This window comes from Volvox carteri (assembly GCF_000143455.1).
Source record: "Volvox carteri f. nagariensis unplaced genomic scaffold VOLCAscaffold_48, whole genome shotgun sequence".
NCBI lineage: Eukaryota > Viridiplantae > Chlorophyta > Chlorophyceae > Chlamydomonadales > Volvocaceae > Volvox > Volvox carteri.
The window spans coordinates 495,000-521,247 of record NW_003307591.1 but is presented as its reverse complement, the minus strand read 5'-3'; the positions used below and the strand labels follow the sequence as shown (position 1 = coordinate 521,247).

General features: G+C 56.7%; 4 protein-coding genes across 4 annotated transcripts; 3 read left to right on the top strand and 1 right to left on the bottom strand.

The window, feature by feature from the left end:
* Positions 1 to 20: 20 nt before the first annotated feature.
* VOLCADRAFT_121374 (uncharacterized protein) lies at positions 21 to 11,638 on the top strand (the record flags this gene model as incomplete). Its single annotated transcript, XM_002955072.1, has 8 exons — positions 21 to 472; positions 4,140 to 7,316; positions 7,777 to 7,898; positions 8,300 to 8,380; positions 8,728 to 8,880; positions 9,144 to 9,266; positions 9,537 to 10,682; positions 11,003 to 11,638. Exons 1-8 carry the CDS (start codon positions 310 to 312, stop codon positions 11,636 to 11,638), a joined length of 5,601 nt encoding a protein of 1,866 aa, XP_002955118.1. The 5' UTR covers positions 21 to 309.
* A 2,760-nt stretch (positions 11,639 to 14,398) lies between these two features.
* On the bottom strand, positions 14,399 to 18,111 carry VOLCADRAFT_95970 (uncharacterized protein; the record flags this gene model as incomplete). The annotated part of the gene is made up of 6 exons (XM_002955014.1): positions 14,399 to 14,421; positions 15,926 to 16,061; positions 16,386 to 16,400; positions 17,349 to 17,429; positions 17,840 to 17,890; positions 18,058 to 18,111. The coding sequence occupies 6 exons, from the start codon at positions 18,109 to 18,111 to the stop codon at positions 14,399 to 14,401; spliced, it is 360 nt and encodes a 119-aa protein (XP_002955060.1).
* A 575-nt stretch (positions 18,112 to 18,686) lies between these two features.
* On the top strand, positions 18,687 to 19,702 carry VOLCADRAFT_95969 (uncharacterized protein; the record flags this gene model as incomplete). The annotated part of the gene is made up of 4 exons (XM_002955071.1): positions 18,687 to 18,704; positions 18,830 to 18,924; positions 19,184 to 19,367; positions 19,652 to 19,702. The coding sequence occupies 4 exons, from the start codon at positions 18,687 to 18,689 to the stop codon at positions 19,700 to 19,702; spliced, it is 348 nt and encodes a 115-aa protein (XP_002955117.1).
* A 433-nt stretch (positions 19,703 to 20,135) lies between these two features.
* Positions 20,136 to 24,717, top strand: VOLCADRAFT_95968 (uncharacterized protein; the record flags this gene model as incomplete). The annotated part of the gene is made up of 6 exons (XM_002955070.1): positions 20,136 to 20,485; positions 21,020 to 21,188; positions 21,311 to 21,703; positions 21,918 to 22,169; positions 22,929 to 22,982; positions 24,637 to 24,717. The coding sequence occupies 6 exons, from the start codon at positions 20,136 to 20,138 to the stop codon at positions 24,715 to 24,717; spliced, it is 1,299 nt and encodes a 432-aa protein (XP_002955116.1).
* Positions 24,718 to 26,248: the final 1,531 nt, after the last annotated feature.

Genomic DNA, 26,248 nt, shown 5'->3' with positions numbered 1-26,248 from the left:
GACCCGGTGGCGTGCGGTCTGCCCGTGGCCGTGGGATCTGGCTCAGGGGCGCCTCGCTCGGATGTTTGTTGAAGAGTATCGGTGTGGACGAGGACCCTAGGCGGAGGGGATGCTGAGGCGATTATGCTGTGGAAAGCTCCGGATTGCTGTGTCCAGTGCCGCGATGCGCCATGGGACGGTGGAGGCAGGCTGAGATACGTATTGCGCATCCGGATGTGGTGGCGAAGGGCAGGGGATGCAATGGCTGGGGACCTTGGGAGTGGGTGATGAAGCAGAGGGCTAATGATATGAGTTTGAGGGATAGGCGCCATGCGGCCCAACTCTATGGAACTGCAGGGCGCCCGGACAATGCCTGGGGCTGACAGCGTTCGATGGCTGTTCCTTGCAGTGGAGGATGACCGGATGCTGCATGATGGCCACCGGGGAGGATTCCCAACGAGCTATGGTCAGATGGGGTCTCCGTTGGGTCCCGGTGGGCCTTTGAGAGCACGTGGTTGCTTGGCTGACGGTTACATGTTATACATCGAACGTAGCAAATCCTCAGGAAAGTCCGGAAAATAAACATTGGATTGTCCAAGTCGCGTATCGGATGCGCAGTGGCAGCGAAGCGATTTTCTCTGGCAGGCCATAGGAATTACGGAACAGCGCAACGGGTTCGCTGTGCGGAGCAACGGATTCGCGGACCAGCGCAACGGATATCGGATAACGGTTTGGCTTTTATGAAATTGGCTGTTATGCATGCCGCTGCAAGCCTTGTGACAAGCTGCTGAGGCAGTTGCTCCACTGTAAGTGCCTTTATGAGATCATTCGGATTATATCCTTGCTTGTCACCAGTCTGTTACCCTTTAACAAACCAGTCGGTATCTGGTCATTTCGGTACCTGGCCGGTAGGATAACCGACTTAATAACGAGCTAACGACCCAGTAACTGGTGGGCAGACATCGGCAAAAGGAGTCTCGGGAACGGTTCCATGTCTGCATCATTGACTGCCGGCTCTGGCTTTCGGGCGGCCCATCGGGGCGCAGAGGAGCTTTCGTATGGGATGGTAGGCGGATGGTTCTATTTCTGCAAGCGGTCGGCTTCGTGAATTCTATTTTTGTTTTCGGGAGTTTCGGTACGACCCGAAGTTTCCGAAGCGTTTGCCGATGTCAGCTGGGGGATCACCGACCGATAAAGTTACCGGTCGGTTAGGTAACCGACCAGTAAGATTACCGGTCGGTTAGGTAACCGACCAGTAAGATTACCGGTCGGTTAGGTAACCGACCAGTAAGGTTACCGGTACGGTTATCGGGCCGTTGTCTCAAAATGTCGGTTACCTTACCAAAGCGACCGGTTGGATTATACCTAACCGGTCGGTTACCGGTTACCCTTTTATGCCATAGGGGTTGTGGTGCGCGTGCACGCTGCGGCGCACGATGCTTCTGCTCATGTGATTGCTGTGCGGCCGCGCGGTTTCCTCGCTCTTTCCTTGGACTTCCTTGAAATAGCTATGGATCAGCTCCGCCACACTCCGCAACTCCAGCCCATCCATGCCAACTGCTCCAGCACTTCCGTCCTTGCCTTCTGCTCCGTTTCACGCACATCTCATACATGTCCTATCCTCCAGTTCGACTGGCAATGGGCTGGGTTCGCGCACTACCAGGAGGCTATAGGTGCTCAGCCCTTCTTGTTGAGATGGAGGCGGCACGCAATGCACCGTCCAAGGATTTGCATTGGCGCCTAGAAAGTGTATACACCAGATTCACACATCACTCCAACGTCGCCGGCCGTCACACTCGGCCCTCGCAGCTATCCTTAATAATGAGCGTGTAGTTCAAACGCGACACCGGTCCTCCGCTTGCAACCCAGTGCCGTAAAGTCTCCCTTGCGGAGTACTGCCGGGCGACTGGCTGGACCGGGGCCGAGCCCTTTTCGGCTTCGAAGAAGCTGAGTACCCTAATTCCCATGTGTGATCTCTTGGCATACGTTGTGCTCCGGCACTCTTCCATATGATGCAATTCACAAATGCCGTACGACTCGTAAAGGTCCCTCGTTCTGTCTTAAGGCGGGTTGCCATACCAAAGCGATAGCACTTGATGGGGTTGCCTTGGTTAAAGCCCGCAGGCCCTGGACGTGCTTAGGAATGTGAGCTTTGTGGATTGGACATTGATGCTTAGCCCTACGGTTTGAGATTACACATCTGTGCCAACGGTTTGCAAAACCATTATCAACGGGACAAAAGCGACCAAGGGATCGGTGCCTTCAAGTAAAAAGCTGAAGAATAAGATGGTGTTGTTTCGTGACGGGTATTCCTCAACAGCGACTTAGAATGCCACCAATACACAAGCAGTCGTTGGCGTCGACATACGATAAATCTGCTATTGAATTTGTGTCGACATTGTGGCTGGTGGAGCCGGAGGGTTCGCATAAATCCTTTGGTACGGTGCACGTGCCGAACGAGCAATGGTTTCTCACTTATGCTCCATGGGCAATAGTATCTAGTATAATTAGTATTATTTTAGTGCCTTGGATCTGTCTGGCTGCTGCTTTAATGGTTAGCTGACGTCTCTCAGGCACCTTCAATGCCTTTTGGTTCTCAATCCTTGCTCAACGTCTAGCCAACCTTGTCAGGTCCTGCACATGTTTCCTGGAGTAATTCTGCACAAGGAATAACTTAAAACCATAAAAGGTATTTGATAAATAGTTAAGCATGTGTTGGAAGGCATATCACTCCTTTTTGCCATGTTTCCTGACCGCCTACTGCGTTTTCATATGATTTCACCAATTGGCGTTGCTTGTCCTTTGATGATGGAAGTATCCAGGTACATCGGTGAAAGTGGATGGTAGTAACCCGTCTGTTGTTCCTTTGGCGGAACCACATGGTTTTGTAATCCTGAAACAAATACAGATGCTCAAATTGAAAAGAGGGCCTTCCTCGTTGTAGATTTTGTCGCTACCGGTCACATGCTCGACCACCCACTTTGGGGGCACCGCGAAAATGAAGACAAACTATCTTCGGCTACCTTGACATAAGACAGCTGCTACTGCCCTTAATCGCGAACTTGCAGGCACTACGTGTTTTTGGAATATCAGTTGGGTGTTCGCCTTATCCCCACCTCATCCTACGAGTTTCGGCAAGCTATGGATCAAAATCCCCCGCCCAACGTTCACAGGCACTCAGCTGATGCGTTCCATGTGCATCAATCGAGCGGTTCACTGGCTGCGTGCAGGTCGTCAGCCGGCTGGGAAGCAGGTCGATGCTCCAGGCCTATGGGCCAGCAGCACCAGGGCTGCCGAGCGTCCTGTCTACCGACGCACAGTCGCTTCAACGGGTCGTGAATACGCCGTCTGCTGCTATCACAGATGAAGGCGCAGGGGCTGGGCGGAGCTGCTGTAAAAGTAGCAATAGCCACATCAGGGACAACGGCGAAACAGCACCGCTGTCGCAACCACGGTCCTTCCCAGCTGAGTCCTTTGCTTTTGATGCTGCGAGCGCCTCCCGGTCACCCCATCAGGACAGCTGCAGAGCAGCAGGGCAGCCTCAGGGTCCTCCGGTTGGGAATAGAGCAGGCGGTCTTGGCGGCAAGTGCCTAGGCTTCTGGCTGTACCGGTACCTGCGCTGCTGGCTGTGTGCTTGCATGTGCCTACGGTGCGATGGCGATGGCAAACAGGCGTGCAGCAGTGAACGCAATCGCAGTAGGGGCAAGCGGATGGCTGCGAAGGGGGAGCAGCTGCTGTGTCGACCGCACGCCTCCGCTGTCACCAGGTCGCCTGTCAGTTCACAAGGCGGTCCCTCTCGCAAGCCCAGCCAGTCAGCAGCCGGCCCGCTGCCGTCCCCCATAACAGGTCTGCGTCTCCTTGTGGCACATAAACATAGCTTTATGCCCATGTTATCCTGTATGGGACTTATCGATGCTTAGGATGCAACGCTTTGCGCTCATGCTCATGCTTTATCTCGGGTTTTGAAGTTGGGAGGCTATTGGAGTAGAGCAGATTGGTGTGTTAATGCAGAGCCGGGCTTGAGAGTTGTGCGCGTCTTAGGCTGGCAGTTCTGCTGCTGACTCTTTCGCGTTTGCGGACTTAAAAGTGACGGTTCGTTAAAAGTGACGTCATCGTCGCCGTTCCCCCCACTGCATGTGGCGCCGCTTTTGTGTCAGCAGGGGCGGTGGGAGGTGCCTACAGCAGCGGCGGCAGTGGCGATAGCCGCGTAGGCCCGTTGCTTTCCCCTCGTCTGCACCTACTGTCAGGTCCCGGCTCCCTGGAAACACCAAAGGATCCGTCCGCCAGTCCGAGAGCCTCCTGCGGCTGTGCCCTAGTGCCTCCGCTCGCACCTCCACCCTCTCATGGGGCAACCTCCGTCCGAGCAGCAGCCCTGCCGCCTCGCCACAGCACTGGCAACAGCGCTCTCAATATCAGCAGCGGCTCCACTCCGCCGGCCCTTATCTTTCCCAGTTCGCTGCTTGCTGTCGCTGGTACGTCCAATTCAGGCGGCGGCGCCGCAGCGGCGGGGGGCACGGGGGCGGCGGCGGGCAGCTGCGCTTCATCCGTCGCGTCTCACACCAGCGGTGTGACGACGACCTCCCGGCCATCGCGATGGGGCCTACTGGCCGGAATCCTCTCCGCTGGCTTGCACTCTTTCTCTCAGCTGGCGGGCGTAGTGGAGCCGGAGACCGGCAACCTGACTTTGGAAGCCGTCCATGACCTAACCCGGCGCGCTAGCCGGTTAGACGTCGTGCGCGCCGCAGGGCAGGTCATCGACCTGAGCCTGGTGGGGTCGGGCTCCATGGGTCTAGTGTACCGTGGCCGCTTGGCCGCCGACTGCGGCGACCGGGCCCGCGGCGGCAGTAGCGGTGGCGGCACGGTTTGCGTGAAATACCTGGTGGCGCGTGGTGCCGATGGCATGGCGGCGCCGGCAACGGAAGGGCTGCTGAGCCGCGCGCTGGTGCACCCCAATATTGTACGAACCTTCAGCTGGCACGTCACTCGCGTGACGTCGGATAACTTTTTGGACCTTCCAGAGGCGCTTGTCGCCATGGCGGCACTTGAGCAGCGGAGGCACGCCAAGCGCAGCCGGCGACGGGGGAATTTCGCCGCAGGCAAGGGCCGACGAACTGGTGGCGGCGGCGACTGCACCAGCTCCAGCAGCGGGCTACACCCTTTATCGCTGCCTACCACTTTGGCAGCCGCCGCCCGTGCGACACCATCGGCATCCACGACACCGCTACCTGCCGGGGCCAGTCGCCTCATAGGCAGTGGAGGCGTTGAGGGGGGTGGTGACAATGGAGTGGGATGCAGTGGCGGTGCCTGCAGGGTTTCTGTGGTGGGGTCTTGCAGGCACGGCTCGAGGCGGAAGGCCTCGTGCTCGAGAGCGGCCTCCGCAACGTTTGCTGCCCATGTGTTGGAGCTGGTGCGCTCTTCGGCTGGCGGTGCTGATGTAGGGCGCGCGGCGTCAGCGCGCAGTCATGGATGTAGCCCCCATATGCGGATGGTCTCTAGTCGGCATCAGTCGTTCACCGGGGGTACTGCAGTCGCGATGTTCCTGAGGGCTTCTGCGGCCTCCCGCGGCGGTCGCTTTGGCACCGTCTCTGCGCTCCCGGCCCTGCCGATACCGCTGCTGCCGGCGCAGCCGCCCCAGCGATACCAACCGCTGGAGCGGAGGTCGGACTTTGATGATACCTGGTCTGTGCCACGGGCGGATTTCTACCGTACAAGTGATCTCACCACATGCAGCATCGTGCAGCAGGGGGCAGTCTGTGACGCCAATGCCGCAGCAGCTGCAGCAACAGCGGGCATGGCGGGACCCAGTGCCCGGCGCAGCGGCACCATTGCGTCGTTCTTCAGTCGTGACAGCACCAGCAGTACGTGGTTCTTGGCCAGCCCCAACCCAAGCAACCACGCGGCGATCCCTGGGAGCTCGCTCCACCTAACAAACCGCAGTACGACGTATGGGGTGCTTGTCCCTGCCGTCAGCGGTGGCGGCGCCGGTGCAACTGGCGACAACAGCCTCCTCCTAGGGACGACCCCCATCGCCGGGACGCCACCTGCGACACGTGTCCTTCAGCAAAGCAGCGGTCAGATGCTCTGGGCTTGCAGCGCGGGTGCGAGTAGCACCACGGCAGGAGCGATAGCCGCCGCGTTGCAGCCCAGCGCACCCGTTGCGATTTGCGGTGGCGGCGGCTGTGGTGGCGGCACCTCTGGCGGTCGCGGCCGCGGAATGCTGGTCCGCGTCGGCAGCCGCCTGCAATTTGCCACCACTCCCAATATGCTGCAGCCGTCCATCCCAGAAGATTTCCGGGAAATGAGTGTGGCGGAGGACTTGATGCCGCCAAGGCATACCGTACCCATGCCGGACCCGCGCGGCGACGCCGGGCTGCAGCTCATGATGGGGAGCCACTTAGGAGGCGACGAAAAGCAGTCAAGATACGTTGAGATACCGTCCATCAACGCAGGCGCCGGGAAGCAGCTGTGCGTGGCCACCGCCACGGCCAAAGGTCCCGCCGCCGCCGGGCCTTCATTCGGAAGCAGTACCGCAACCGGCGGCTCTGGCGGCGGAGGAAATACCGGCGAGAGCAGCTGCGTTGAGGGGGAGCCCGTTCTGAGAGCTTGCTTCATGGCGCAGATGGACGCCCCGAATGTGCGCATGCTGCCGCAACAACCTGACCGCCGCCACCGAGAGGTGGAGGGTGGCAGTTCAGATCACCCGCGTGTGGGCCTCTTGACGGTGGCCTTGGCCGCGACCAGTACTCAGGGCCAGAGCTGGAACCACAGCCGGAGCGGGACATCATCCAGCGGCATCGCCATCGGCACCGTCGGCCGACCACTGGCGGCGCCGCACACCCAGGCGGGGTCCGCCGACAGCGACTTACGCCAGCCCCGCGGCGGCGGCGGGGGCGGCGGTACCAGCCAGAGCCGTACCGTCAGCACTGTGCTGTCGCCCAGCATGAATGCAACTAGTGCTACCTCCTCCGCTAAGCACCTGAGCAGCACGGTCAATCTCCCAAACCTGCCGTACGTGCTGTCTCCCGGAGATCGCGGTCGCGCCGCTGCCGTCGACCTCACGCCGTCGGTCAACGGCTCTGAAGCGGCTGCCGCCGCCAGCAGCTCAATGCACGATGGTGCGCCTCATATGGGCAGTAATAGTGATGCCGCCGGGTCAGCGCCGGCTGCGGTAGCGGCGGAGGGAGAGGGCGAAGCGGCACGACAGGAGACGCTCGAGCGGGGCTGGCGGACGCTGCAGCAGATCATGCAGCGGCTTAATGCGAAGCCTGGTGACTATTTGACCCGCATTGTCATGGAGGACGCGGACCAGGGATCTCTGCTGATTGCAATGCGGAGTGGTGGGTGCTCTCGGGAAAGCTACTCCTCAGGCTGCGTAGGGACAGGAATTGCGCAGGGCATGCCTGACACAGACTGAAATATGCGTGTGATGTGCACCTTGAGTTGCGTTGCCCTTCAAAGCTGTGTACGCGGGTGGTTAAGGCAAGTCATGTCAAGGCTGGCGGAACGCGTAGCGCAGACTGCGTGCAGTAATTGTTACTGTTGTAAGGTTTTGGGGCGAAGTCCAATAGGCTTTGCTACTGCGGAGCCCGCGAGACCGGGGGCTCACGGGCGACAGGCGCCCCCTGCGAGCCTGTGGAGCCGACCATAACGCACGCGTCCCCGCGTCGTGGCTCTTTTCGCCTCCAGCGTGGTATCGTGTCACGAGCTGCCACGAGCCGAGCTCGTTGTTGCATTTAAATTTCCTGCTCCGCCGCGGTGGTGCGCCCCGACACGTGTCATCACGTGACGTACCTGCAGGTCGCTTCGGTGTCGACAACGAGCGGCTGCGTGTGCTGCTGCTGACTGCGCTGGACATTGCGTGCGGCATGGCCTTCCTTCACAAGCACAACGTCATCCACGGCGACCTCAAGCCCTCGAACGTGCTGCTGTGTAGCGACCCTGCCGACCTACGGGGCTTCATCGCCAAGGCAAGCTAGGAAGGGCAGGGGTTAGGAAGGAAGAAGGAAAGAAGGGAAGAAAGGACACTTGGACGGCCAAATGTGACCCACACGCAAGACCTAATAGTGAGAGATGCGCCGCTGTCAGCCTTCGTGCCCTTGTCCGCACTAGCTACTGCTGCACCAGCGCCGCATGTGACCCGCCCGCGCTGCCCGCTCTGCAGTCGTGCTTTCTTACCTGCTGTTTGCCCGCTTGCCCCCACCGGGGTGTGGGCGTCTAAGGGGTGACAGCAATCCTCGCCCCTGCTCCTCACCTGCCACCGACTAGAGCGCTGTGAGCATCGCGATATGCGGCTGCTGCACCTCGTCCCCCGCCTCCACAGGTCTCGGACTTTGGCCTCTCGCGCATCATCAGTCGCAACCATGAGTCTGTCCAGAATCGAGATATGTTTCCGGCCGGAACGGTAGGGCACGGGTTGGGTTCAGGGTTACGGCCGCAGTACGGCACTGGGACCCACATTTCCAGTTGATGTTTCCCGCGTGCACGCCATGTGACATGACGCTGCCTTTGGTTGCCCCACGTATGCAGCCCCTCTTGGGAACCGCTCGTCGCATGCCTTCCATGCTGCTACGCACGACCACCAGGCGCTGGTGTAGCTTTAGAGCATTTCACCCGCCGGCCTCCCGCCCGCCCGCCGGCCGCCCTTTCACTCCCTTTTGCCTGGAATTCCTGTTCATCTCCAACATCCGATCCAGCTGGTTCGTGTAACCCCCGCCCCTCCCACCTTCCTTCCTGCCTGGCACCTCCCAGGTTCGCTACCTAGCTCCCGAGGCGGTGAGCGGCGCCAGCTTCAAGGCCTCTGATGTATGGAGCTTCGCAGTGGTGCTGTGGCAGCTGGTCACTGGGGAGCAGGCGCCCTGGCCCGGGCTGAGGAGCATGCAGGTCATCATGGGGGTAATGCAGGTGCGTATTACGGGTGCAGGCGTGTGGTTGCGTGGTTGAGAGTGAGAGGCTGAGCAGCGAGAAGAGATACTTGTGTCCCTGGAAACGAGAGATCTTGGGCGATCCTAACGTGATGGGCCGAAGTATTGGGTCCGAAACCAGCCAGGTCCATGTTGTGTCAAGTAGCAATTATGGCCTGGCGATGCTGACACAGCTGAGACACCCGCCGGACAGGCGTGCTGCCTGCTCACGTATGACAATTCTGTACGACTACTGCCGTGCAGGACGAGTTGCGCCTACGGGTGCCGCCCTCAGTATACCCGCCGCTCGCACACCTGATCGAGTCCTGCCTGGCTCATGACCACAAGAAGCGCCCGACATTTAACGACATCGTCGCAAAGCTGCAGGTACTCTCATGTTGCCAATCTTGTCCTCGGGTTGTTTGTGGCTATGGTATGGCTGGTACGCACAGCCTGCACACGCCGCGCATGTGCGCACCGTGCTTAATCAGGTCCCGCCAGGGTGGCCATGTTGTTAGCTTGCCCTGACCCGGGCGCTACCGGCCTGAGACTGCGAGTTTGTTGGGGTTGAGGGCCGGCTGTTACCCTCCACCTCGCCCGCCGCATTCACCCGCCACCTTCACCGGCCGCCAGCCTTCACCCCTCTCTGCCCAACAGGCAATGCTGCGCGATATCTCACGTTGCTGCTCCGAGCCGCAGCTCCACAGCCACTCGGAGGCCACGTGTGCCTTGGGCGGCCCTGCGTCTGATGCCGTCCTTGGTGCCGTCGCCGCGGCTGCTCTGGAGCCTGCACCACTGCCTCGGGCGCTGTTGCCACCGCTGCCGCCGCCACCACCGCTGCAATCGAGTGATGCGGCTGCAGCCATCGAGCCTCCCCGGCAGCTTGGGGACAGGCCCGCGGAGCTCTTCTTGGGAGCGGCATGCTCCCAGGTGGCATGCGAGGCCCTTGCCTTTGGCGGCCCTGTCGCCGTGCCGGCCGCCGCTGCCTATCCAGCCATCGCCGCCGCCGCAAAGGGCCTCCCACCTTTCGTGTCAGACGTAGCAGTGGCCACTATGCTACAACCCGGCATTGCACCCACAGCTGAGGTCGCGGCCACCGCTGCAGGGGCGGCAGCGGCGGCAGCTGTAGCGGCGGCTTCGGGCCTCCCAGCTGCCGCCGCCGCCGCTCCCCTACTAAGCCAGTTGCACACTCGCAGCAGTGAAGCAACAGACGTCGACGAGACTCAACTGCACATCATTGGACCTGGAGAATCCGAATCTGGATCCAGATCTGGGTCTGCTTCCGAATCGAGATCCCGCTCGCCGGTTTCGTCCGCAGTACCCTCGGAGGAGCGCGAGCGGCGCCCGCAGCCCCTGGCCGTAACCGACCAAAGGTCGGGGAATCGCGTCGATATTGGAGCTGGCGGCGTTGGAGTTGGCAGCGGCGGTGGCGGTGGCGGTCTGCCCACACCGCAAGGTAGCCTGGCTGCTACCTCCATCGCCATCACCGCCGCCGCTTCTTCCAACGCACTGACCCAGATGTCCTGCTCCTGGGCGCACACCATCACCACAAATACTAACACCACAACTACCCTGGCAACCGCTATGCTGGATCGTGACACACGGAGCAGCGCTGCCTGCGCTTGGCCCAGCGGCGTCTTACACCTGGCCACTAGCGCCAACGCCCACACCAGTACACTGGCAGGGTTCGGAACTTCAGCTGGTCTCAACCAGCTCAGTCGCAACATGGTGGGCTCGAGCACAGGCGGCAGCACGGGCACTGCAGCAATGGCCCAAGCCCTGGAGCGGCAGTGCAGCATTCAGGTGAGGTGAGGGGAGGAGAGGGGGAGCAAGGATTGGCTTGGGCTTTGTATTGGGTTAGGTTGAGGACTCGTACTACGAGGCTTCTCGTTGTGGGTGGTGCGAGCTCAGGCTGGGCTGCAGGGGTTAATATCCCGAAGGTAGACTTAGAAGCCGCGTAGTGCGGTGGTCGTGGGGGCAATGAGGGGTTCTGTTCTGAGAGTGAAACCAGCAAGGACAGACAAGGCCTTGCAGGAAGGCACGCTTCCGAGAGCAGCGAGGAACTCCTCCCGATGCAGCGCGGTGCATGACATGTTTGGAACCTCTATCGCCTCTTTGTATAGGATTTGCACGGCAAGCCACGTACAGCCTTTCTGGGCGCGGTACTGCCGGATGATGTGTGCGGCGGCGGTCGTGTTATGGGCCCCGGCGCAAGCCAGCTGACCGCGAGCATGGCCACGTACGCCGCGCTCGCCGCCACCGGCAATGGCGTCAGTGTTTGTGGCGGCGCAAACGTGAACGGCGCTTTCGGTGGGGGTTTCAACAGCCCGCGAATCGGCGGTGGTTTTGCCACCTACCATGGCTCCGCTGCCGCCGCTGCCACCACGGATGGGCCCAACCCGCTTTTCCTGCCACCAGTGCATGAGGAGCAGCCGTCAAGCGGCTTACATACCGCATTGACCCATGGGTCAGGCCTATCAAGCGGCTATACGCAGCTGAGTGCCGGCGGCCCCGCCGCCAGTATCGCAATAACTGGGAGTGACCGCCGTACCGCGGCGACTACGTCTTCGGAATCAGTTTCTGCCGGGTACGGCGGACCCGCGGAGGGCTCCCTGCCGCGCATGTTGCAGGCGGGCCTTATCGTGCTGGGTGTGCAGGACTCGGCGCCGACGAGGATCGCTGCCGGACATGTTCCTGGCAGTGTCCGAGGCACCGGCTCGACCCCGTCGACGGGCCAGAGAGAGGATCTGCAACTCTAACTCAGATACAATTGTAGCAGCAGTTGCAGCAAAAGTGCACCGCGGCCTTTTTGACTGCTGCCGTTCGGGGCTGTTCGCTGAGGAATTCATCCGGCTAAATGGCCGCATCGGGAGGGATATACGGATGATGGGAGGGCGCCCATCGCGCCCAGACGCTCTCCCCCTGGCATTTGATGATGCGGCTGCGGATGTGTGCGGTGCCAGCAGCACTAAGAAACGCTGTCTCATGCGCTCTGTGGACGAACAGTCTGTTGGCGCGGATGAGCGGTTGGGCTTTCATGAGCGTGTGGTTTCGGCGGACGGGGCAGCACTTGCTTTCGATGACGAACTGATGGCTTTGCCAGCTGGCAATACAAACCGGCTGGTGTGTGATCAGTACAGCATCAGTACAGAACCGTCTGGTACTGCTTTGCATTTTGGGGTTTTGACGGACACGGCGTGAGCAAAACCTAAACGAACCAGAGAGCTCGACCGACGGCATGGCAGGTGCTGCAGCGATGATAGCTAGCTTACGGGATTTGCATGCAGGAGTGTGAGGAGGACAGAATTTCGGTGTCTTTTTCGTGGGAATTCATGAGGGTACGTGTTACATGGTCGTCGGTGTGCGCATCTTGGTTGGTCGTGTTACTATAACGTTAAGGTTTTCACCAGCGCGCGGATGCGCTGCAGATCCATAACCCTTACAGTTGTACCTTGTGTTACGCTGCGTGGTGGTTCTATCTATGCCGATGCGTTTTCCCCGTGTTTTAGTTGTCTACGCTATCTTGTTTTGCGTTGCATGTTGTTGACGCTTGGGGCATTGTAGGCATTTTATTTGTTCTTCCGACGGCCTATGTGCATATTGGACCTTATGGAGCAGCAACATTACTGCTTGCATGGCAACTTTGCTTGCATGCAGCAGAACTAGTTCATATTGGGACGGGTTGTGTGCGTGGTGCCTGACTCCCCGAGCTGACCGCTCAAGCGATGAGAGGTGCCTCAGCACCATGCCCATAAAGACCATCACATATGGCATCTTCCCTCTTCAATACTTGACAAGCAAAACGAACACTTGGTGGTAATTTGGCCCATAGCTAGCTACGCGGGGTGCTGGGAACCCGTGCATTTGCTCACGATGGCCATGCGCCCATGATCGTGGCCACGATGGTGGTGGGGGCCTTGGCTTGTGTTTGGTGGACTTTCTCGTACTGCAAAGCCGGATGCCGCGCGAGGACCTGGGCTTGGAGCGGAGCGAGAGGGGTTATGCATGAGAGCGGCAAAGGGGTGGTAAAGCTAGGTTTGCCACTGCTGCACGTTTGTTGCTGAGTTTACGTGTTTATGTTTGCCTTTGGTGTTTGCGCCCGTGTTTGTATACTCATGTGGGTTTGTCCCTCTTTAGTTCTGAATATTCCAGTTTTGGGCACAGCGGGATTTTAAAGGGCCGGTATGGGAAAGTGTTCTGCTGCAGTTGTGGTGAGGCACAGTCACCTCCTTTGAATCTTTCTGCGAGGAGAGGGAAGTTGCTCAGGCGTTATGCCCAGGGTTGAAGTTGAGAGCTTAAGTTTGTAGGACTCATGTGGGGTGTTCCAGCTGCGGCTTGCCAGCCTGCTGTCTGCCAACTCGTCAGCTTTCTCTTTTGCCAGTTCTTCTCTGTGCTCACACGGAGACAGGCCAGGGCATGCGAGTCAGGTCGTGGGGGCGGTGCCAGACCGGCCATGGTCGCGGGGGGACCTGATGCAAGGACTGTGCGGTGCGGCCCTTGAGCGGCGCGACCTTTGCATGGATGTGCGCCTTGGCGTCCTCTTCAGAAAACCCATTTGCGTGATAGGGAGTGATAGCAGCTGGTTTCCGCGGCTTAAGAGGGACATAGTCATCCGGCATGGCTGCCAATCCATTTTTCCATCTGCTTGGGGACCCTTATTTGTATGGTTACAGCGAGGTGTTGGTGGATGGTTCGTACAGAGCCCCTACATGTGGTATGAGCCGTGGGAGAGCCCCTGCGTGGGTTACCCGCGTGGGGGGATTGGAGAAAAGGGTGGCGCATTGCGAGGCGTTTGTGTGTGCTCATGCGCGTTGCTCTTGTGTGCGCCGATAGTGCGATGATGGGCAGCACACGCCCCCTGGCCCTGGTGCCGCCACTTGTCCTGGCGCGGCACATTTGACTCGACACAGATAGGGCGCACGTTTGCTTGTTTGGTTAACAAGTTGGTTAACAAGTTATTACATGTTCCGCACAAATGGGGGTGTTTGCCGTCCGTAAAAGCTTCTGGGGCCATGGACGGTCAATACACATTATGACGTAATTTCTATTGGGGTCTCGTGGCTTATGTTTACGCTTATTAAGCGCCCATACGTACACGTATTTTCATGCGGGACCCCAAACACATTAGCCGCCATGGATGAGGGAGGAAGGGAGGGTGCGTTTGTCCTTGCCTGTGGGTTGGGGACAAGACTGGTTGGGTTGAGCATGCTGGCTCTTAGCTGCGCGAAATGAGCATGGCGTATGCCGGGTGCTGCGGAGCTGGGGGATAGTGGTGGATTTCGCATCTTACGTTTCCTTGGTGAGAGAAGCCCCGTCTCAACTGGCGCTTGTATTCCACCCGGAGCTCGAGGCTGAATCAGATGCATGGCGGCCATCGCCGCAGGGAATGAGCACTTTCCACTACAGCATTGCGCACAATGCACATGCATTCGCCTAGCTTGGAGGCCCGTTTTATTATTTATCTTATTATTTTTACGATTTGACGTAAAATCCTTTCGTAAAATCCTGATCTAATTAAATTATTGCGTTAGATATTTAAGCCCTAGGGGTGTGGCATGTAGGTCGGGCGGGATGGAGGTCGTGGAAGGCGTGTGAGAGCTGCAAAGCTACAAAGCTGCTGTGTTTGAAGTGCACAGTGTGCCACCACCGTCATGGTGGCCGGGGATGAATTGGTGAAAAGGTAAAACGCCGGCATGTGCACACCGGTGACACCGGTTGTGCCTTGCATAGTGCTGAGCCATGTCGCTAGCCAGGACAGCCTGGTGGCGCCGTTCCCGCCACCGCGGCGCCAACATCCGACGCCTAATGATAACTAGTCCAACGACAGCATTTTAGGCGCACTAGAAACGTCCATTGGGGCTTGTGCACAAGGCGGTTGTAGGTTTTGCTACTGCTGCTCTTGCATGGTCGTGCTTTATTATATTAGATACATAGTTATGTAACGCGTCTAATACAAGTAAGCGAAGAGTGCGACACAGGACGCGGCTCTGCTATAATTATGACACGGTTGGGTTCCTGTGTAACGAGGTGAGTTCTAGGTCGCTAGACGGCCGTCCAGGAGACAATACGAGCCTGGGGGGCATAGCAGGGTGTTGTCCCGCGCCTTGGACACCAAATATCGAGCAATGCAACAGCCGCTCTCCAACACTTCTGTGCAGAATTAAGCACATAAAGACCGATGTATATGTCCGTACATATCCGGGCATATCCGGGCATCCGGCTACAAGGAAGTAAACGTGGACAGAAGCTAGGGACAACCCTCTTGTGTTTCACCCTGAGGATTGAGGCATCCCCCACCATCCCCCCCTCCCTGGCCAACCCCCCAAACCCTGATCCGATTACATCATTTTTGACTTTCCGATACCCTTCCTTCTTTGCCGCCTATTTAGTTTTACACATCACCTCTACGGCTTCCGTTTTTTCTTTTTTTCTGCTTTTACAGGACTTGCCTTTCTTTCATCTAAACGGCTAGGTAGTCCTCCTGCGTTTTTCGCCTTCTGCCTCCTTTGGACTTTGGACTTGACACCTAGTCATTCGTGTTCAGGCATGAAAACTGCAAGGTTTACGGTGCTGTCCTGAGCTGCTTGCCAACAGCTAAGGCGACGTGTGGCAAGTCATTGCATAACATATAACTAGGAACCGCGTTTGAACAGCATTGCGTGCGGAGCCCTTTAACGTCAACTAACCGGGACCCAATCCGTTGCCCCGCGCGGCGAACCGTTGCGCGGGTCCGCGAATCCTGTGGTCGGCCAGGTCTCAGAACTAACTGAGGTGTTATGTCCAGTGGTGTTGGTACGACACGGCCGAAAACATTTTGCAGTGTTGTGTGGGAGGCGTTCCTTTGAGCACTGCACTCGACCCGAACGGGGTCCACGGTAACAATTTTCACATACTGCAAGCGCAAAATCGCTTCGCTGCCACTGCGCATCCGATACGCAACTTGGACAATCCGATGTTTATCTTTCCGGACTTTCCTGAGGATTTGCTACGTTCGATGTATAACATGTAACCGTCAGCCAAGCAACCACGTGCTCTCAAAGGCCCACCGGGACCCAACGGAGACCCCATCTGACCATAGCTCGTTGGGAATCCTCCCCGGTGGCCATCATGCAGCATCCGGTCATCCTCCACTGCAAGGAACAGCCATCGAACGCTGTCAACCCCAGGCATTGTCCGGGCGCCCTGCAGTTCCATAGAGTTGGGCCGCATGGCGCCGTGATGGCGCCCAGATGTACTCCACGCAAACGTGACTTTCGCGTGCGTCTATCTACATATCAGGCCTCGTGGCTGGCGTGCACAATCGACACCTTGAACAACGGCTTCCCTTTGGCAGCTTACTGAACCCCGTATGCATGCATGTCGTTAGCGTGCTTTGCTTGCTTTCACCCGACTGCATCTGCAGGTGTGTGGTGTTTTGTTATGTCATTCCATCACGCGATATCCCGTATCCATGAGAGCGACAGGAGCATGGGGTCGGCCGGGGGCGCGAGCTGTCTGGGTGCTCACGTTTTGCCTGTACAGCTGTGTATGATAATGGTGGGTGCAGTGGTGCGGATGGAGCCTTCAGGGTTCAATAAAACCTGAGTGTCGTGTCAGGCCGTGGGCTGCAGGTGCTTGGTTGCAGTAGAGGGCGGGAACCCATCCAGGAAAAGCTGCATCGCCATGCAGCCATGGCCAGTAGGGGCCTGCCTGTTTTCTGTGGAAATGGCGGCCTGTAACACGACTCGGCTAGAGAGGTGGGGTGGACCCATTCCTACGAGCACAGGAAACCTTCCCTTCCATAGCGAAAGGGAGGGCATGGCAAGCTGCTGGAAAACGTAAAAGCAATACCTTGCTTACACGTACCCGACATTGGGTGAAGCCAAAAAAGTCCGCACGCGAGTCCAAATCGCTCTTGGCGTCAATCCTATCAGCCGCAGCCGTGAATCCGTTGCGCGGTCCAGCAAATCCAAACCCCGGACCGGCGAATCCGAATACCACACAACACAATTCCAATTTACATCTTTAGAAATCGAACTCCTATTTTCAAGTTTCCGATTTTTTCCATATGTTAGCCCCGTGACACGGCCTGCCGTGAATCCTCTGCTCGTGGGTACCCTCAGGTGCTGCCGCCATGCCGTGTTGCTTGCATCCCTCTGGCTTGTGCTCAGTCATTGTCCTCGCCAAACTGATGGCCCAACAACAACCAAGAACACAAAATGCGGTAAAACAGGTTACAGAGCCGTCTTGGGTGTTCTAGAGAGTTTCAGATACGCCAACTGAATGCAGAAAGGATACAAGGTGGCAACTTGTTTTGCACTAGACTGGCAAGGCTCGGCCATGGTCTTCAAGGGAAAAGCAGTCATGGCAGGAATAAGGAGTGCAAAAGTTGCATACATGGTGATCAGGGCTCGTTTTATTGGCAAATAATGCTACATGCCTTGAACTGCCCGCGTGTTAGGCAGAATGTGTCAGCCTTTTTTGCCTCACCTTGACTTCCGGCGGTGGGGGCGCGCGATCTGGGTCAGCGGAGTGGCCGCCGCGGGCGTGGCCGCCCTTGACTCCTCCAACCTGCACACAAAAAGACTCACATAGACGATGTATTACGATATTGGAATAATAGCGAACATCTTGCTACAGCTGCTTGTATGAAAACGACATTTATGAAAAAAAGCCAGCCCATGGCAAGATGACAACCCAACAAGAGGGCGACAGCCCCATAGGCAAGACATAAACGGAAGATAAATCTGAAACAATTTTCAGAAGATGCCACATTCAACAAGTGGGCTCATATCCAAGGAAAAAGACAATCCAGTCGACAACCCAGTCTTCGTTCCTGCGACCCACGGGTCAGTATTCAAAGCCCTGACCCGATCTCAACGCCAACTGCAACAGGAATTAGTCTTCCATTATTAACCTGAATACCTTGCGGTCCCTCCAATCCCGCAATGCTGTCCCCTAAAAGTTATTCGCGACCTAACCTGAATGCGTTGGTGGGCGTCCAGCTCCTCGAAAGACTTGCCGAACTTGTCCTATGGTGCACAGCCCGGCCCCAAAAGGATTACATGGTGCGTAAACTTCAAGCGAGTCAGCGTAGTAAGACTATTGCCATCGGCCTTGGACCGTTCAGCGCAACCAGTTTCCGCTCGCCCATCGCACCGGAATTTATTTATCATGATGGTACCTGTGCTTTACCCACCTGCGCAATTTTATTCAGCTCCTCCATATGCTCTTGGTCGTCTGTTCGGACCATGACTCACAAACGTTGAACACCCAAACGCAAAGTTCTTGCAGACTGCTCTATAAGCAAGTTCGCCCACAAACGTGTGTTGCAGTTTCTCCTTAACGGCGATGCACATGCACAATTCCAGAAGGCTTTTCGGCTTCGGGACGTACACCAAGGACTTGGCATTGTCAACACGGCTCCGTACGCTCCGAAGCCTCCAGCCCTCTCACCTTTTTCTGGGACCAGGGAGCAAAGGTTCGCAGTGTGCAATCAAAGGCGTGAAAAAAATTGAAATCTGTCACCGAGCTTCACGCGCTGACGAGGGCTAGCAGCTATGGCGAACCAAGGAAGCACTGAGGGCGAGGTCATCCGCGACACCCAGGCAAGGAACTGCGCAGCACACATCACGACCTACGCCTGCCTTCAGTATCAGATTAACTGCATTCCCTACATGAAGCAAGATAGCAAATAGCGATGCTGTGCGAGAAGGACCGCGCGATAGATATGGTACCCTGGCAAATCGACCCGGTGTCCAAGATTCATCAGCCAGGCTTTTCACCGGTCGCCCACCGGAGTCGCGTCTCTTTTGATAGCTTCAAATTATGAATGAACATCCAAAGGTCCGTCCACCGCGGCTAGGTCCCGTGGCGTTGGCCCCTTGCGCAGCATTTTTCCAGTTGACTTCGGCACCCGATGCAGCTCGTTGGTTTTTGTCAACGTTAACTTTGACCCTGCCAACTCGCAGGTGGGCACCGAAGGCGACGACGTGCCCGACAGGTTCCAGCTGACGGGCGATCAGGGCCGACCTCCGGCACCGTACGAGGGCGAGGGAACCCACCGGTAAGCTGCTGCGCTTGCTGGTAGCACCCGCCGTGATTTGGGTTGCAGTGTCAGGGAGAAAAGCACACATTGCCTGCATCGCCTTTTTCATACACCTCAGAATCTTTTAGACTCTTGGAATCTTAGAATCTTTGATGCGATGCCAAGCGCACACTGGGAACGTGCAACCCCGCACTTGCTATCTGGTGCCGAAACTACGCTGCTGCTTACTCCGCATGCCGCAATGCCGTTTCTACTCTGACGGTGCGGCGTACTGCAGCTACGAGACGCGCATGACTGATGAGGAGATCGCTCACGGTCTGGGTCGGGATGCTCGCCGGGCCTCCCAGGTGCTGCACCACCAGCTTTCAGGTGGTGGCATGGGCCAGGGCCAGACTGAGGGCACCAGTGACAGTTTCCGAGCTGACCTGGTCCCCAGGCCCTCGGAGGAAGAGGCCATGCAGGTGGGAGTGTGTGGGGCTCGAGCTGGGTTGGACTGGGAAGGGTTAGCCGGTTTGGGCGTTGTATAGGTAGGTAGAGTGTGGGGGTGGGAGAAGGTGCGAATGTCGAAAGGGTCCATCGGGGCACAGCTGGGCGATTGCGGGCTGGCTCATAACAGTAGTAGGGGAACCTTGGGACGCCTAAACGCCTGGGGAAGACTTCAAAGTCTCTAGATTGCTGTTGCTTTTTACCTGCCCTGGCATATCTCTTGACTGCTCGCTTTCATAAATCGTGCTATTCCCTGCAGAAAGCCTTGGGATCCCCGCAACCTTCTCCACATGCATCTCAGCAGCTATAAGGCCTTCATGGAACCGAGTATTGAAGGCGGGAAGACCAGAGGATTAACGCTCCGACCCGTGGGCCGGCTGGGCCGTGTTGAAATTCCTGTTTGCAATGCTATCTTCACATTAGAAATTGAATTTATATGAAAATGACTTTACAGCAGTGGTTTCGCGTTGAGTAAGGCTGGAAGAAGTTGCCCGTTGGTGCGTTCGTCGTCGCCTATATATCGGCATGACTGTTCACTCTTTCGCCTTGTAAAGGAATTCTTGCATATCTCACTACACAAACTCATTAAAGCAAACGCATATATTTCCCATGGGTCCACCTAAACACCAGCTTTCGCTGAAGTTAAGTTGTATTTGTTCCAACCTACATGTTAAAGGCGCAAACTTAAACTAGCAAGGCTGCTTCTTTTTCGCGCAGCACGGATAAATTAGTTTTGTTTGAAAATGGCGGAGAGCCCCACGCCTGAAACAGGAACTCCGGAGTCTCAGAGTCCAGCAAGGACCCCGCCTGCGCTCATAACAACAGAGGAACTCTTGCAGAGCATGGTCGCAAAGAGCCCTGAGGCCGGAATTTCGCCCTATGCGCCATCACCCAGCGGAAGCGTTTCTCAGCGCGCCCCAGTGGAGCGGTACGAGTTCTTGCGGGCAGCTGACGCTGGCCACAGGCTGCAGGGCTTACGTTTGCCCCCGGAGGAGGAGTTGCGAGCAGCTGCACTGGGGGGTCGACCAGCCGTTGGCCCGCCGCCTAGATTGCCGCATCAGCTGAGTCCGGCATTGCAGTCTGTACTAATTGGGTAAGGACGCCACGAAAAAGTTTGATCCATACTGATTTCGCGATAAGCTACCTCACTGTGACCGTTATCGGTGGTCGACATCTAGGGGCAAGCAGCTGCCAAATTCCAAGGCGGGCCCAGCGCGTCTCTGGGAAATGCAAGCCGGGACGCGGTAACCGGACCTCAGCCATCTCAGATTGCAACTCAGCTTCCTCAATGTGTGCCAAACAGAAAGTAGTTACGCCCTGAATCCTGACAGGGCGTTAGGCAGGACGGCAGCCCCGGCCATAGTGCAGAATGGGTCTCCTTTCAAAGTAAAAGTTACTTTGTTGCGTTCGGCAATCTGCACACAGGTTTCATCCCAGCTGCGCTCCAGCTGGATTTCCTCGGCTGCCCGATACGCCTCAATGACGCCTCTTGTACATAACTCCAATGAACTGGACCGCCCGACACACCTCGGCGTCCCCCCACCATTCCTCGTACCGACATGTTCCGTGGCAAAAGACACACACACACACGCCACCGTTCCCCCCAATCGCAACCTTTACCCTGCAGCTGGCGCTCAGTCTACGAGTCTTGCCGTACGACACACGATCTGCAGGCGTTAGTGGGGGACTGCTACGCACACGATGCGGTGTTTGAGGACGCACTGGTGTCAGCCCGGGGCCAGGAGGCTGTGTACCGCCAATTCGCCATGTTGGGAGCTGCCGTACGTTCCGTACAGGTACGCCAGGGCGTAATTGCCGCTGTTGCCGCTGGGCTTGGCAAGGCGGATGCAACATTTGTATCATCCCGCTTCCCTCCTGTCAATCTCTTCCCCCCCCTCCGTCCACTGGCCGCTGCCAGGTGGCCGCCTACTCGCTGTCCGTGGCGCCGCTGTCGCGGCCCGTGGTCTTCTTGGAGGGGCAGCCACAAGCGGCCAAGGGCCCTGCAGCCCCGCCGCTGCGCGAGGCTGCGCGGCGGCCTGGGTCGCAGCAGCAGCAGCAGCCAGTGGGGCTTCAAGCGGTGAGGAGCCTGACCCAGCAGCAGGTACAGCTACAGCGGCAGCAGCAACAGCTGGGTCTGCAGCTGCAGCCGGAGCAGGGCGGAGCCGGCGCGCCGGGCCACCGGCAGCTGCCCCAGCCACAAGCGCAGCCATTGCATCTGACCCGGGTCACGGTGGAAAACGTGCAATGCTTTGAGCTCGGTCTGCCGCCCTGGCTGACCTGGCTCGTCGGGGGCAAGGCGCCGGGACTGCAGGTGGGTTGGGGGTGTTGGGAAATTTGGGGCGGTAGGGTGCCCCGCAACTTCAGTTTCCTTGGGAGGAAACGGGACAGGGGGAGTCGGGGAGCCCACAACGGTAGTCCTGCACGGCATCTCCCGTCGCCTGCAGTGACTCTTTAATGCAATGAAGTCAACATCGACTGTACCTTAATTACCCTACGCCGTGTACACAACACCGCGACGACCCCAGGTTCATCTGTACGTCACCAGCATCCTGTTGGTGGCGTCGGACGCGCCGCTGGCGGTCGGCAGCGGCGGCGGGCTGGAGGCTGGCGGTTGGCCTGCAGACGTGACGGCGAGTCGTCTGGCTGGAGCTGCAGCGGCTTTGGGCCGTGACGATGGCACGGGTGGCCCCAGCGGCGGCGGCGGCCTGGTTGGGCCTAGGCTGGGCGGTGCTGGGGGCGGCGGCGCCTCGTTTCCCAGCTGGCGCATCGTACACCAGGTGGACACCTGGCACAATGTACCTATGGTGTGGTGGCGGCTGCGAAGGGCCCTATGCATCGCAATGGACGCTCTTCTGGCCCCGTTGCTGCGCGTGTGAAAAGGATGGGGAGGAGAGGGGGTTTGGCGCTGTGGGTTGCGGGCATTGGTTACCAGGATTGGATACAGGAGGTACCGGGGGGCACCCCTAGGAGTGATTTTGTCCTGTTATTGATTCCTGCGTGTGTCCATTCGCATCCTTTGGATTTTCTTGTGTTGTGTGAAGTGTTGGCAGCTGGGTTGTTGCAGCACTGCAAGCATTGCTCCGTGCCTTCGTATCACTGCCTTGATTTTATAGCTTCCAGGCATAGGAGAGAGAGAGAGAGAGAGAAAAAGGGAGAGAGAGGGAGGTGTTTTGGATGGCGAGGTGGTGTTGAGTGTGTTGTGTCGCAAGGGCTGTCCTTGGGAGAGTCCGAAGAGTCCGAAGCGATGGCCCTGGGGCCCTGTGCCGTAAAAAGATGTGAGAGGGGACATCACCGGCATCAGGGGCTTACGGTTGGTTGGTTCACCTCGCCGGAGTTCCGCCATCCTCCCCGTGTGAGGAAGTGACTGACTCGCGAGGCGGTGTCCACGGTTAAGTTTTAGAACGAAGCCGTTGCGAAGTCCTAGCCGTCTCGTTTTGTCAAGGACAATAACGAAGGCTAGCCTGAGCTAGACTGGGCTGGGGTCGTGCACCTGCATGCCGGACAACGAGCCCCCTTGCTTTCATCGCTGTGCCCAGATGTGTCAGTCGGGCGCAAACTCCACCGCTGCGCGGTATGAGCTCACAGGGTTGGTAAGAATTGCGAGGAGATAGGCTGCCTAGGATAGATTGTTTGGCATCAGTGCATCGGGGCTTGCTGGTGCGCCGCAGAGTGCCCGAATTTGAGCGACCCGGCCGCTTTGATTGGAGGATTGCATGAAGAGTCTCATGAAGAACAGAAGATCTTCTTTCCCAACATTTTGTTTTTTTGAGGAATGATCTTTTGATGATGTTTTCTTAGGTTGTCCTCAAAGCATCACTGGTGCGCTGTTTCTGAATAGTACCGGCAAGAGGGATACACGCAGTGAAGGCAGCGACCGGGGGAAGAGGGGGTGGCCAGAGGAGGTGGCATGGTAGGGAATGTGAAGTTTGTGCAGGCCATTTTCTTGTCTCGCCCGCCTCCACGGCGACGCTGCGTGTGGCTTGTAGAAACGCATGCGCATTGCGCGTCGTTAGGCATGGCATAGCCCTGTACGGCTTTAATAATTGTTGCTTAAGTAGGCAAGTCCCGTTCAGTTTAAGTTTAGGTTCTCAGGGTTGCTTAGCTGGTTGTTCGCAATTCTTTTTAAAAAACAGTGGCGGAAGCGGGGAAGCTATTGAATGGCTGTTATAGCGGTTCTGAGTCATGTCGGCAACGAGCCGTGTCCCTCGCGGTCTTAAAAGTTGCATAATTATTGCACCCACGCAATGCCGTGACGTACGGTTTGTTGTTTCAACGTGCCGGCGATATCCTGGCGGTTATTTGTTTGTCCGTCTCGTGCAGTCGCGTTTGTCAGCTCTTGTGCTGAATTTGAGCTTTGCATGTGCTGTTCTTCTGTTGCTAGCATGTGCGCATTGTTGTACCGCGAAGAAGAAGAGATTTATTTCGATCATGTGATGTACAGGAGACTTCCCAACTGATGTGGGCATGTAGTCTCGCCTTCCGTATCTGATCTGATAGCGTAGCTTAGGAAGTGACACGGCATGTTGGTAGCGTAGGTTAGGAAGTGACACGGCACGTTTTTGTACCTGACGCATGTCTTAACACTTGCGGGATGGAAGGGACGCACCGGCGGATGGTTTGGTAACGAAGTATCCGCACGCCAATGGTGGGTGCACGTGGGCCGTACCATACAGCATCTTAGGCAATGGTGTCCGGCGATCGCGCATTTGCTGGTCGCGCATTTCGTGTGAGTCGGTTAGGGTCCTTATTTCGCACTTGCCGTCGCCTGCTGAAGAACGTTTCCATGGCAGGTAGAACTTGAAGGTGTTGCATGAGAGGAAGAAAAATACTACGTAATAGCAACGGCATTGTAGCTTGTCCAGTCCAATTTAGTAGATTTTGGAATTAGAGGTAGACAGTGCTGTACAGCTCGGGGTGTGACTTAGACCGCTCTGCAAATCTCTAGTTAGGAGGAATCCAGGATAGGGGAAAGTTGGACATCGATTGCGAAGAGTTACATTGGATTGGGAGTGGTACGGACTGCAAGATAGGTATTGCTGCGAGCTGGTTCCATAGGTTCTGTTGTAAGAGGGTCGTTGGTTCTTGGTTGCACAGCTAACGCGCTCTCATGTTGTTACGTCCGTATGGTAGCGTTCCCATTACCGCAGCCAGACAGGCCTCAATAATATGACCAGGCTGCCATGCAGATCCGCTTCACGGAACGGCCCATCACAGCCCTCCATTAATCCAAAACGCCTCCTCCAGTGCCGGCATGCACGCATGCGGCCCTTCACAGTCCATAACATGGTCTCTTCCCTGCCCCGCATTGCTGGGCAATGTCCTTAGGAAGCAGAGCCCTCCCCCGACTGCTCCCGGGGTCCAACAGCACTCTTGTGAGCCCGCTCCCTCCCTCTTCGTCCTCCACCTCCCTCCTCCTCCATCGATGTTCATTCCCCGAACAACCTGAAAGAATCCGCATATGCTTTTGACAATCTTGGCCGCCATGCCCCAAATCATATATACCCTTGAATGTGTACTCAATACTTGGCCAACTTGCCACTCCGAGCACTTCCCGCATCGCCAGTTCTGCTTCAATATGGCTATCAGTGCCACAGCAGGGGCGTAACCGCTCCTCCCTAGGTACATAATGCCCTATGTCGCCTGCAACGTGTGTGTGAGTATACATAAACGGCGCATAAGGCTGGTAGCGCATGGCCTTCGTCTGTATTTTTTCGGGCATTGTATAGGCGAGATATTCGGGAAAATAGGTGAAAGGTATATAGGCCAGTTAGGTGTACACGTATTATACGAGAAATAAAGGCCCAGACCTAAAGAGGGACATATGTACATGTTTGCCTAATAGAGGACCCTGTATATATGTAGAATACCTGACCTTCTTTATGCTATGCGGTATACTTCCAAGCTATACAGATATGTGTACACGTGATGTTGTAAACAACAGTGCCTATACAGGTGCGTGTGTACATGAGCGCCTATTACAAGACCGCTATAGGCATCACGTAATATGCAATGGCCTTTACATGACAGCCTATACCTGACCTTGTTTAGGCTGTGGTGTATACTTGCCAGGTATATGCATGCGTCTACAGGTAATGTTGTAAACAACAGTGCCTATACAGCTGCGTGTGTACATGAGCGCCTATTACAAGACCGCTATAGGCATCACGTAATATGCAATGGCCTTTACATAACAGCCTATACCTGACCTTGTTTAGGCTATGTGGTAAACTTGCCTGGTATATGCATGCGTCTACAGGTGATGTTGTAAACAACAGTGCCTATACAGCTGCGTGTGTACATGAGCGCCTATTACAAGACCGCTATAGGCATCACGTAATATGCAATGGCCTTTACATAACAGCCTATACCTGACCTTGTTTAGGCTATGTGGTAAACTTGCCTGGTATACAGCATGCGTCTACATGTGATGTTGTAAACAACAGTGCCTATACAGCTGCGTGTGTACACGAGTGCCTATTACAAGACTGCTATAGGCATCACATAATAGGCCTTCATGTTTACATGACAGCCTATACCTGACCTTGTTTAGGCTATGCTGTATACTTGCCAGGATGTTGTTTACATGTGTCATTTGTGTACAGAAATATATGGGATGCATAGAAGCTCAGGGGATTACAATTTTCACATACTCTTCATACGTTACTATCACACATCACACAAGGAATCTCAGCTCTCAGCCCACAATCCCTCAGTCTGCTTTACTAAATGAATAATCCACATGTTATCTGGCCTATTAATGCTGCAACTCCAAAACACAACCAAAACACTTAACAGAATAAATTCTCCGACACTATCAGCACAACACAAACAGTCATTTCCTACTCCCATGAGCCCC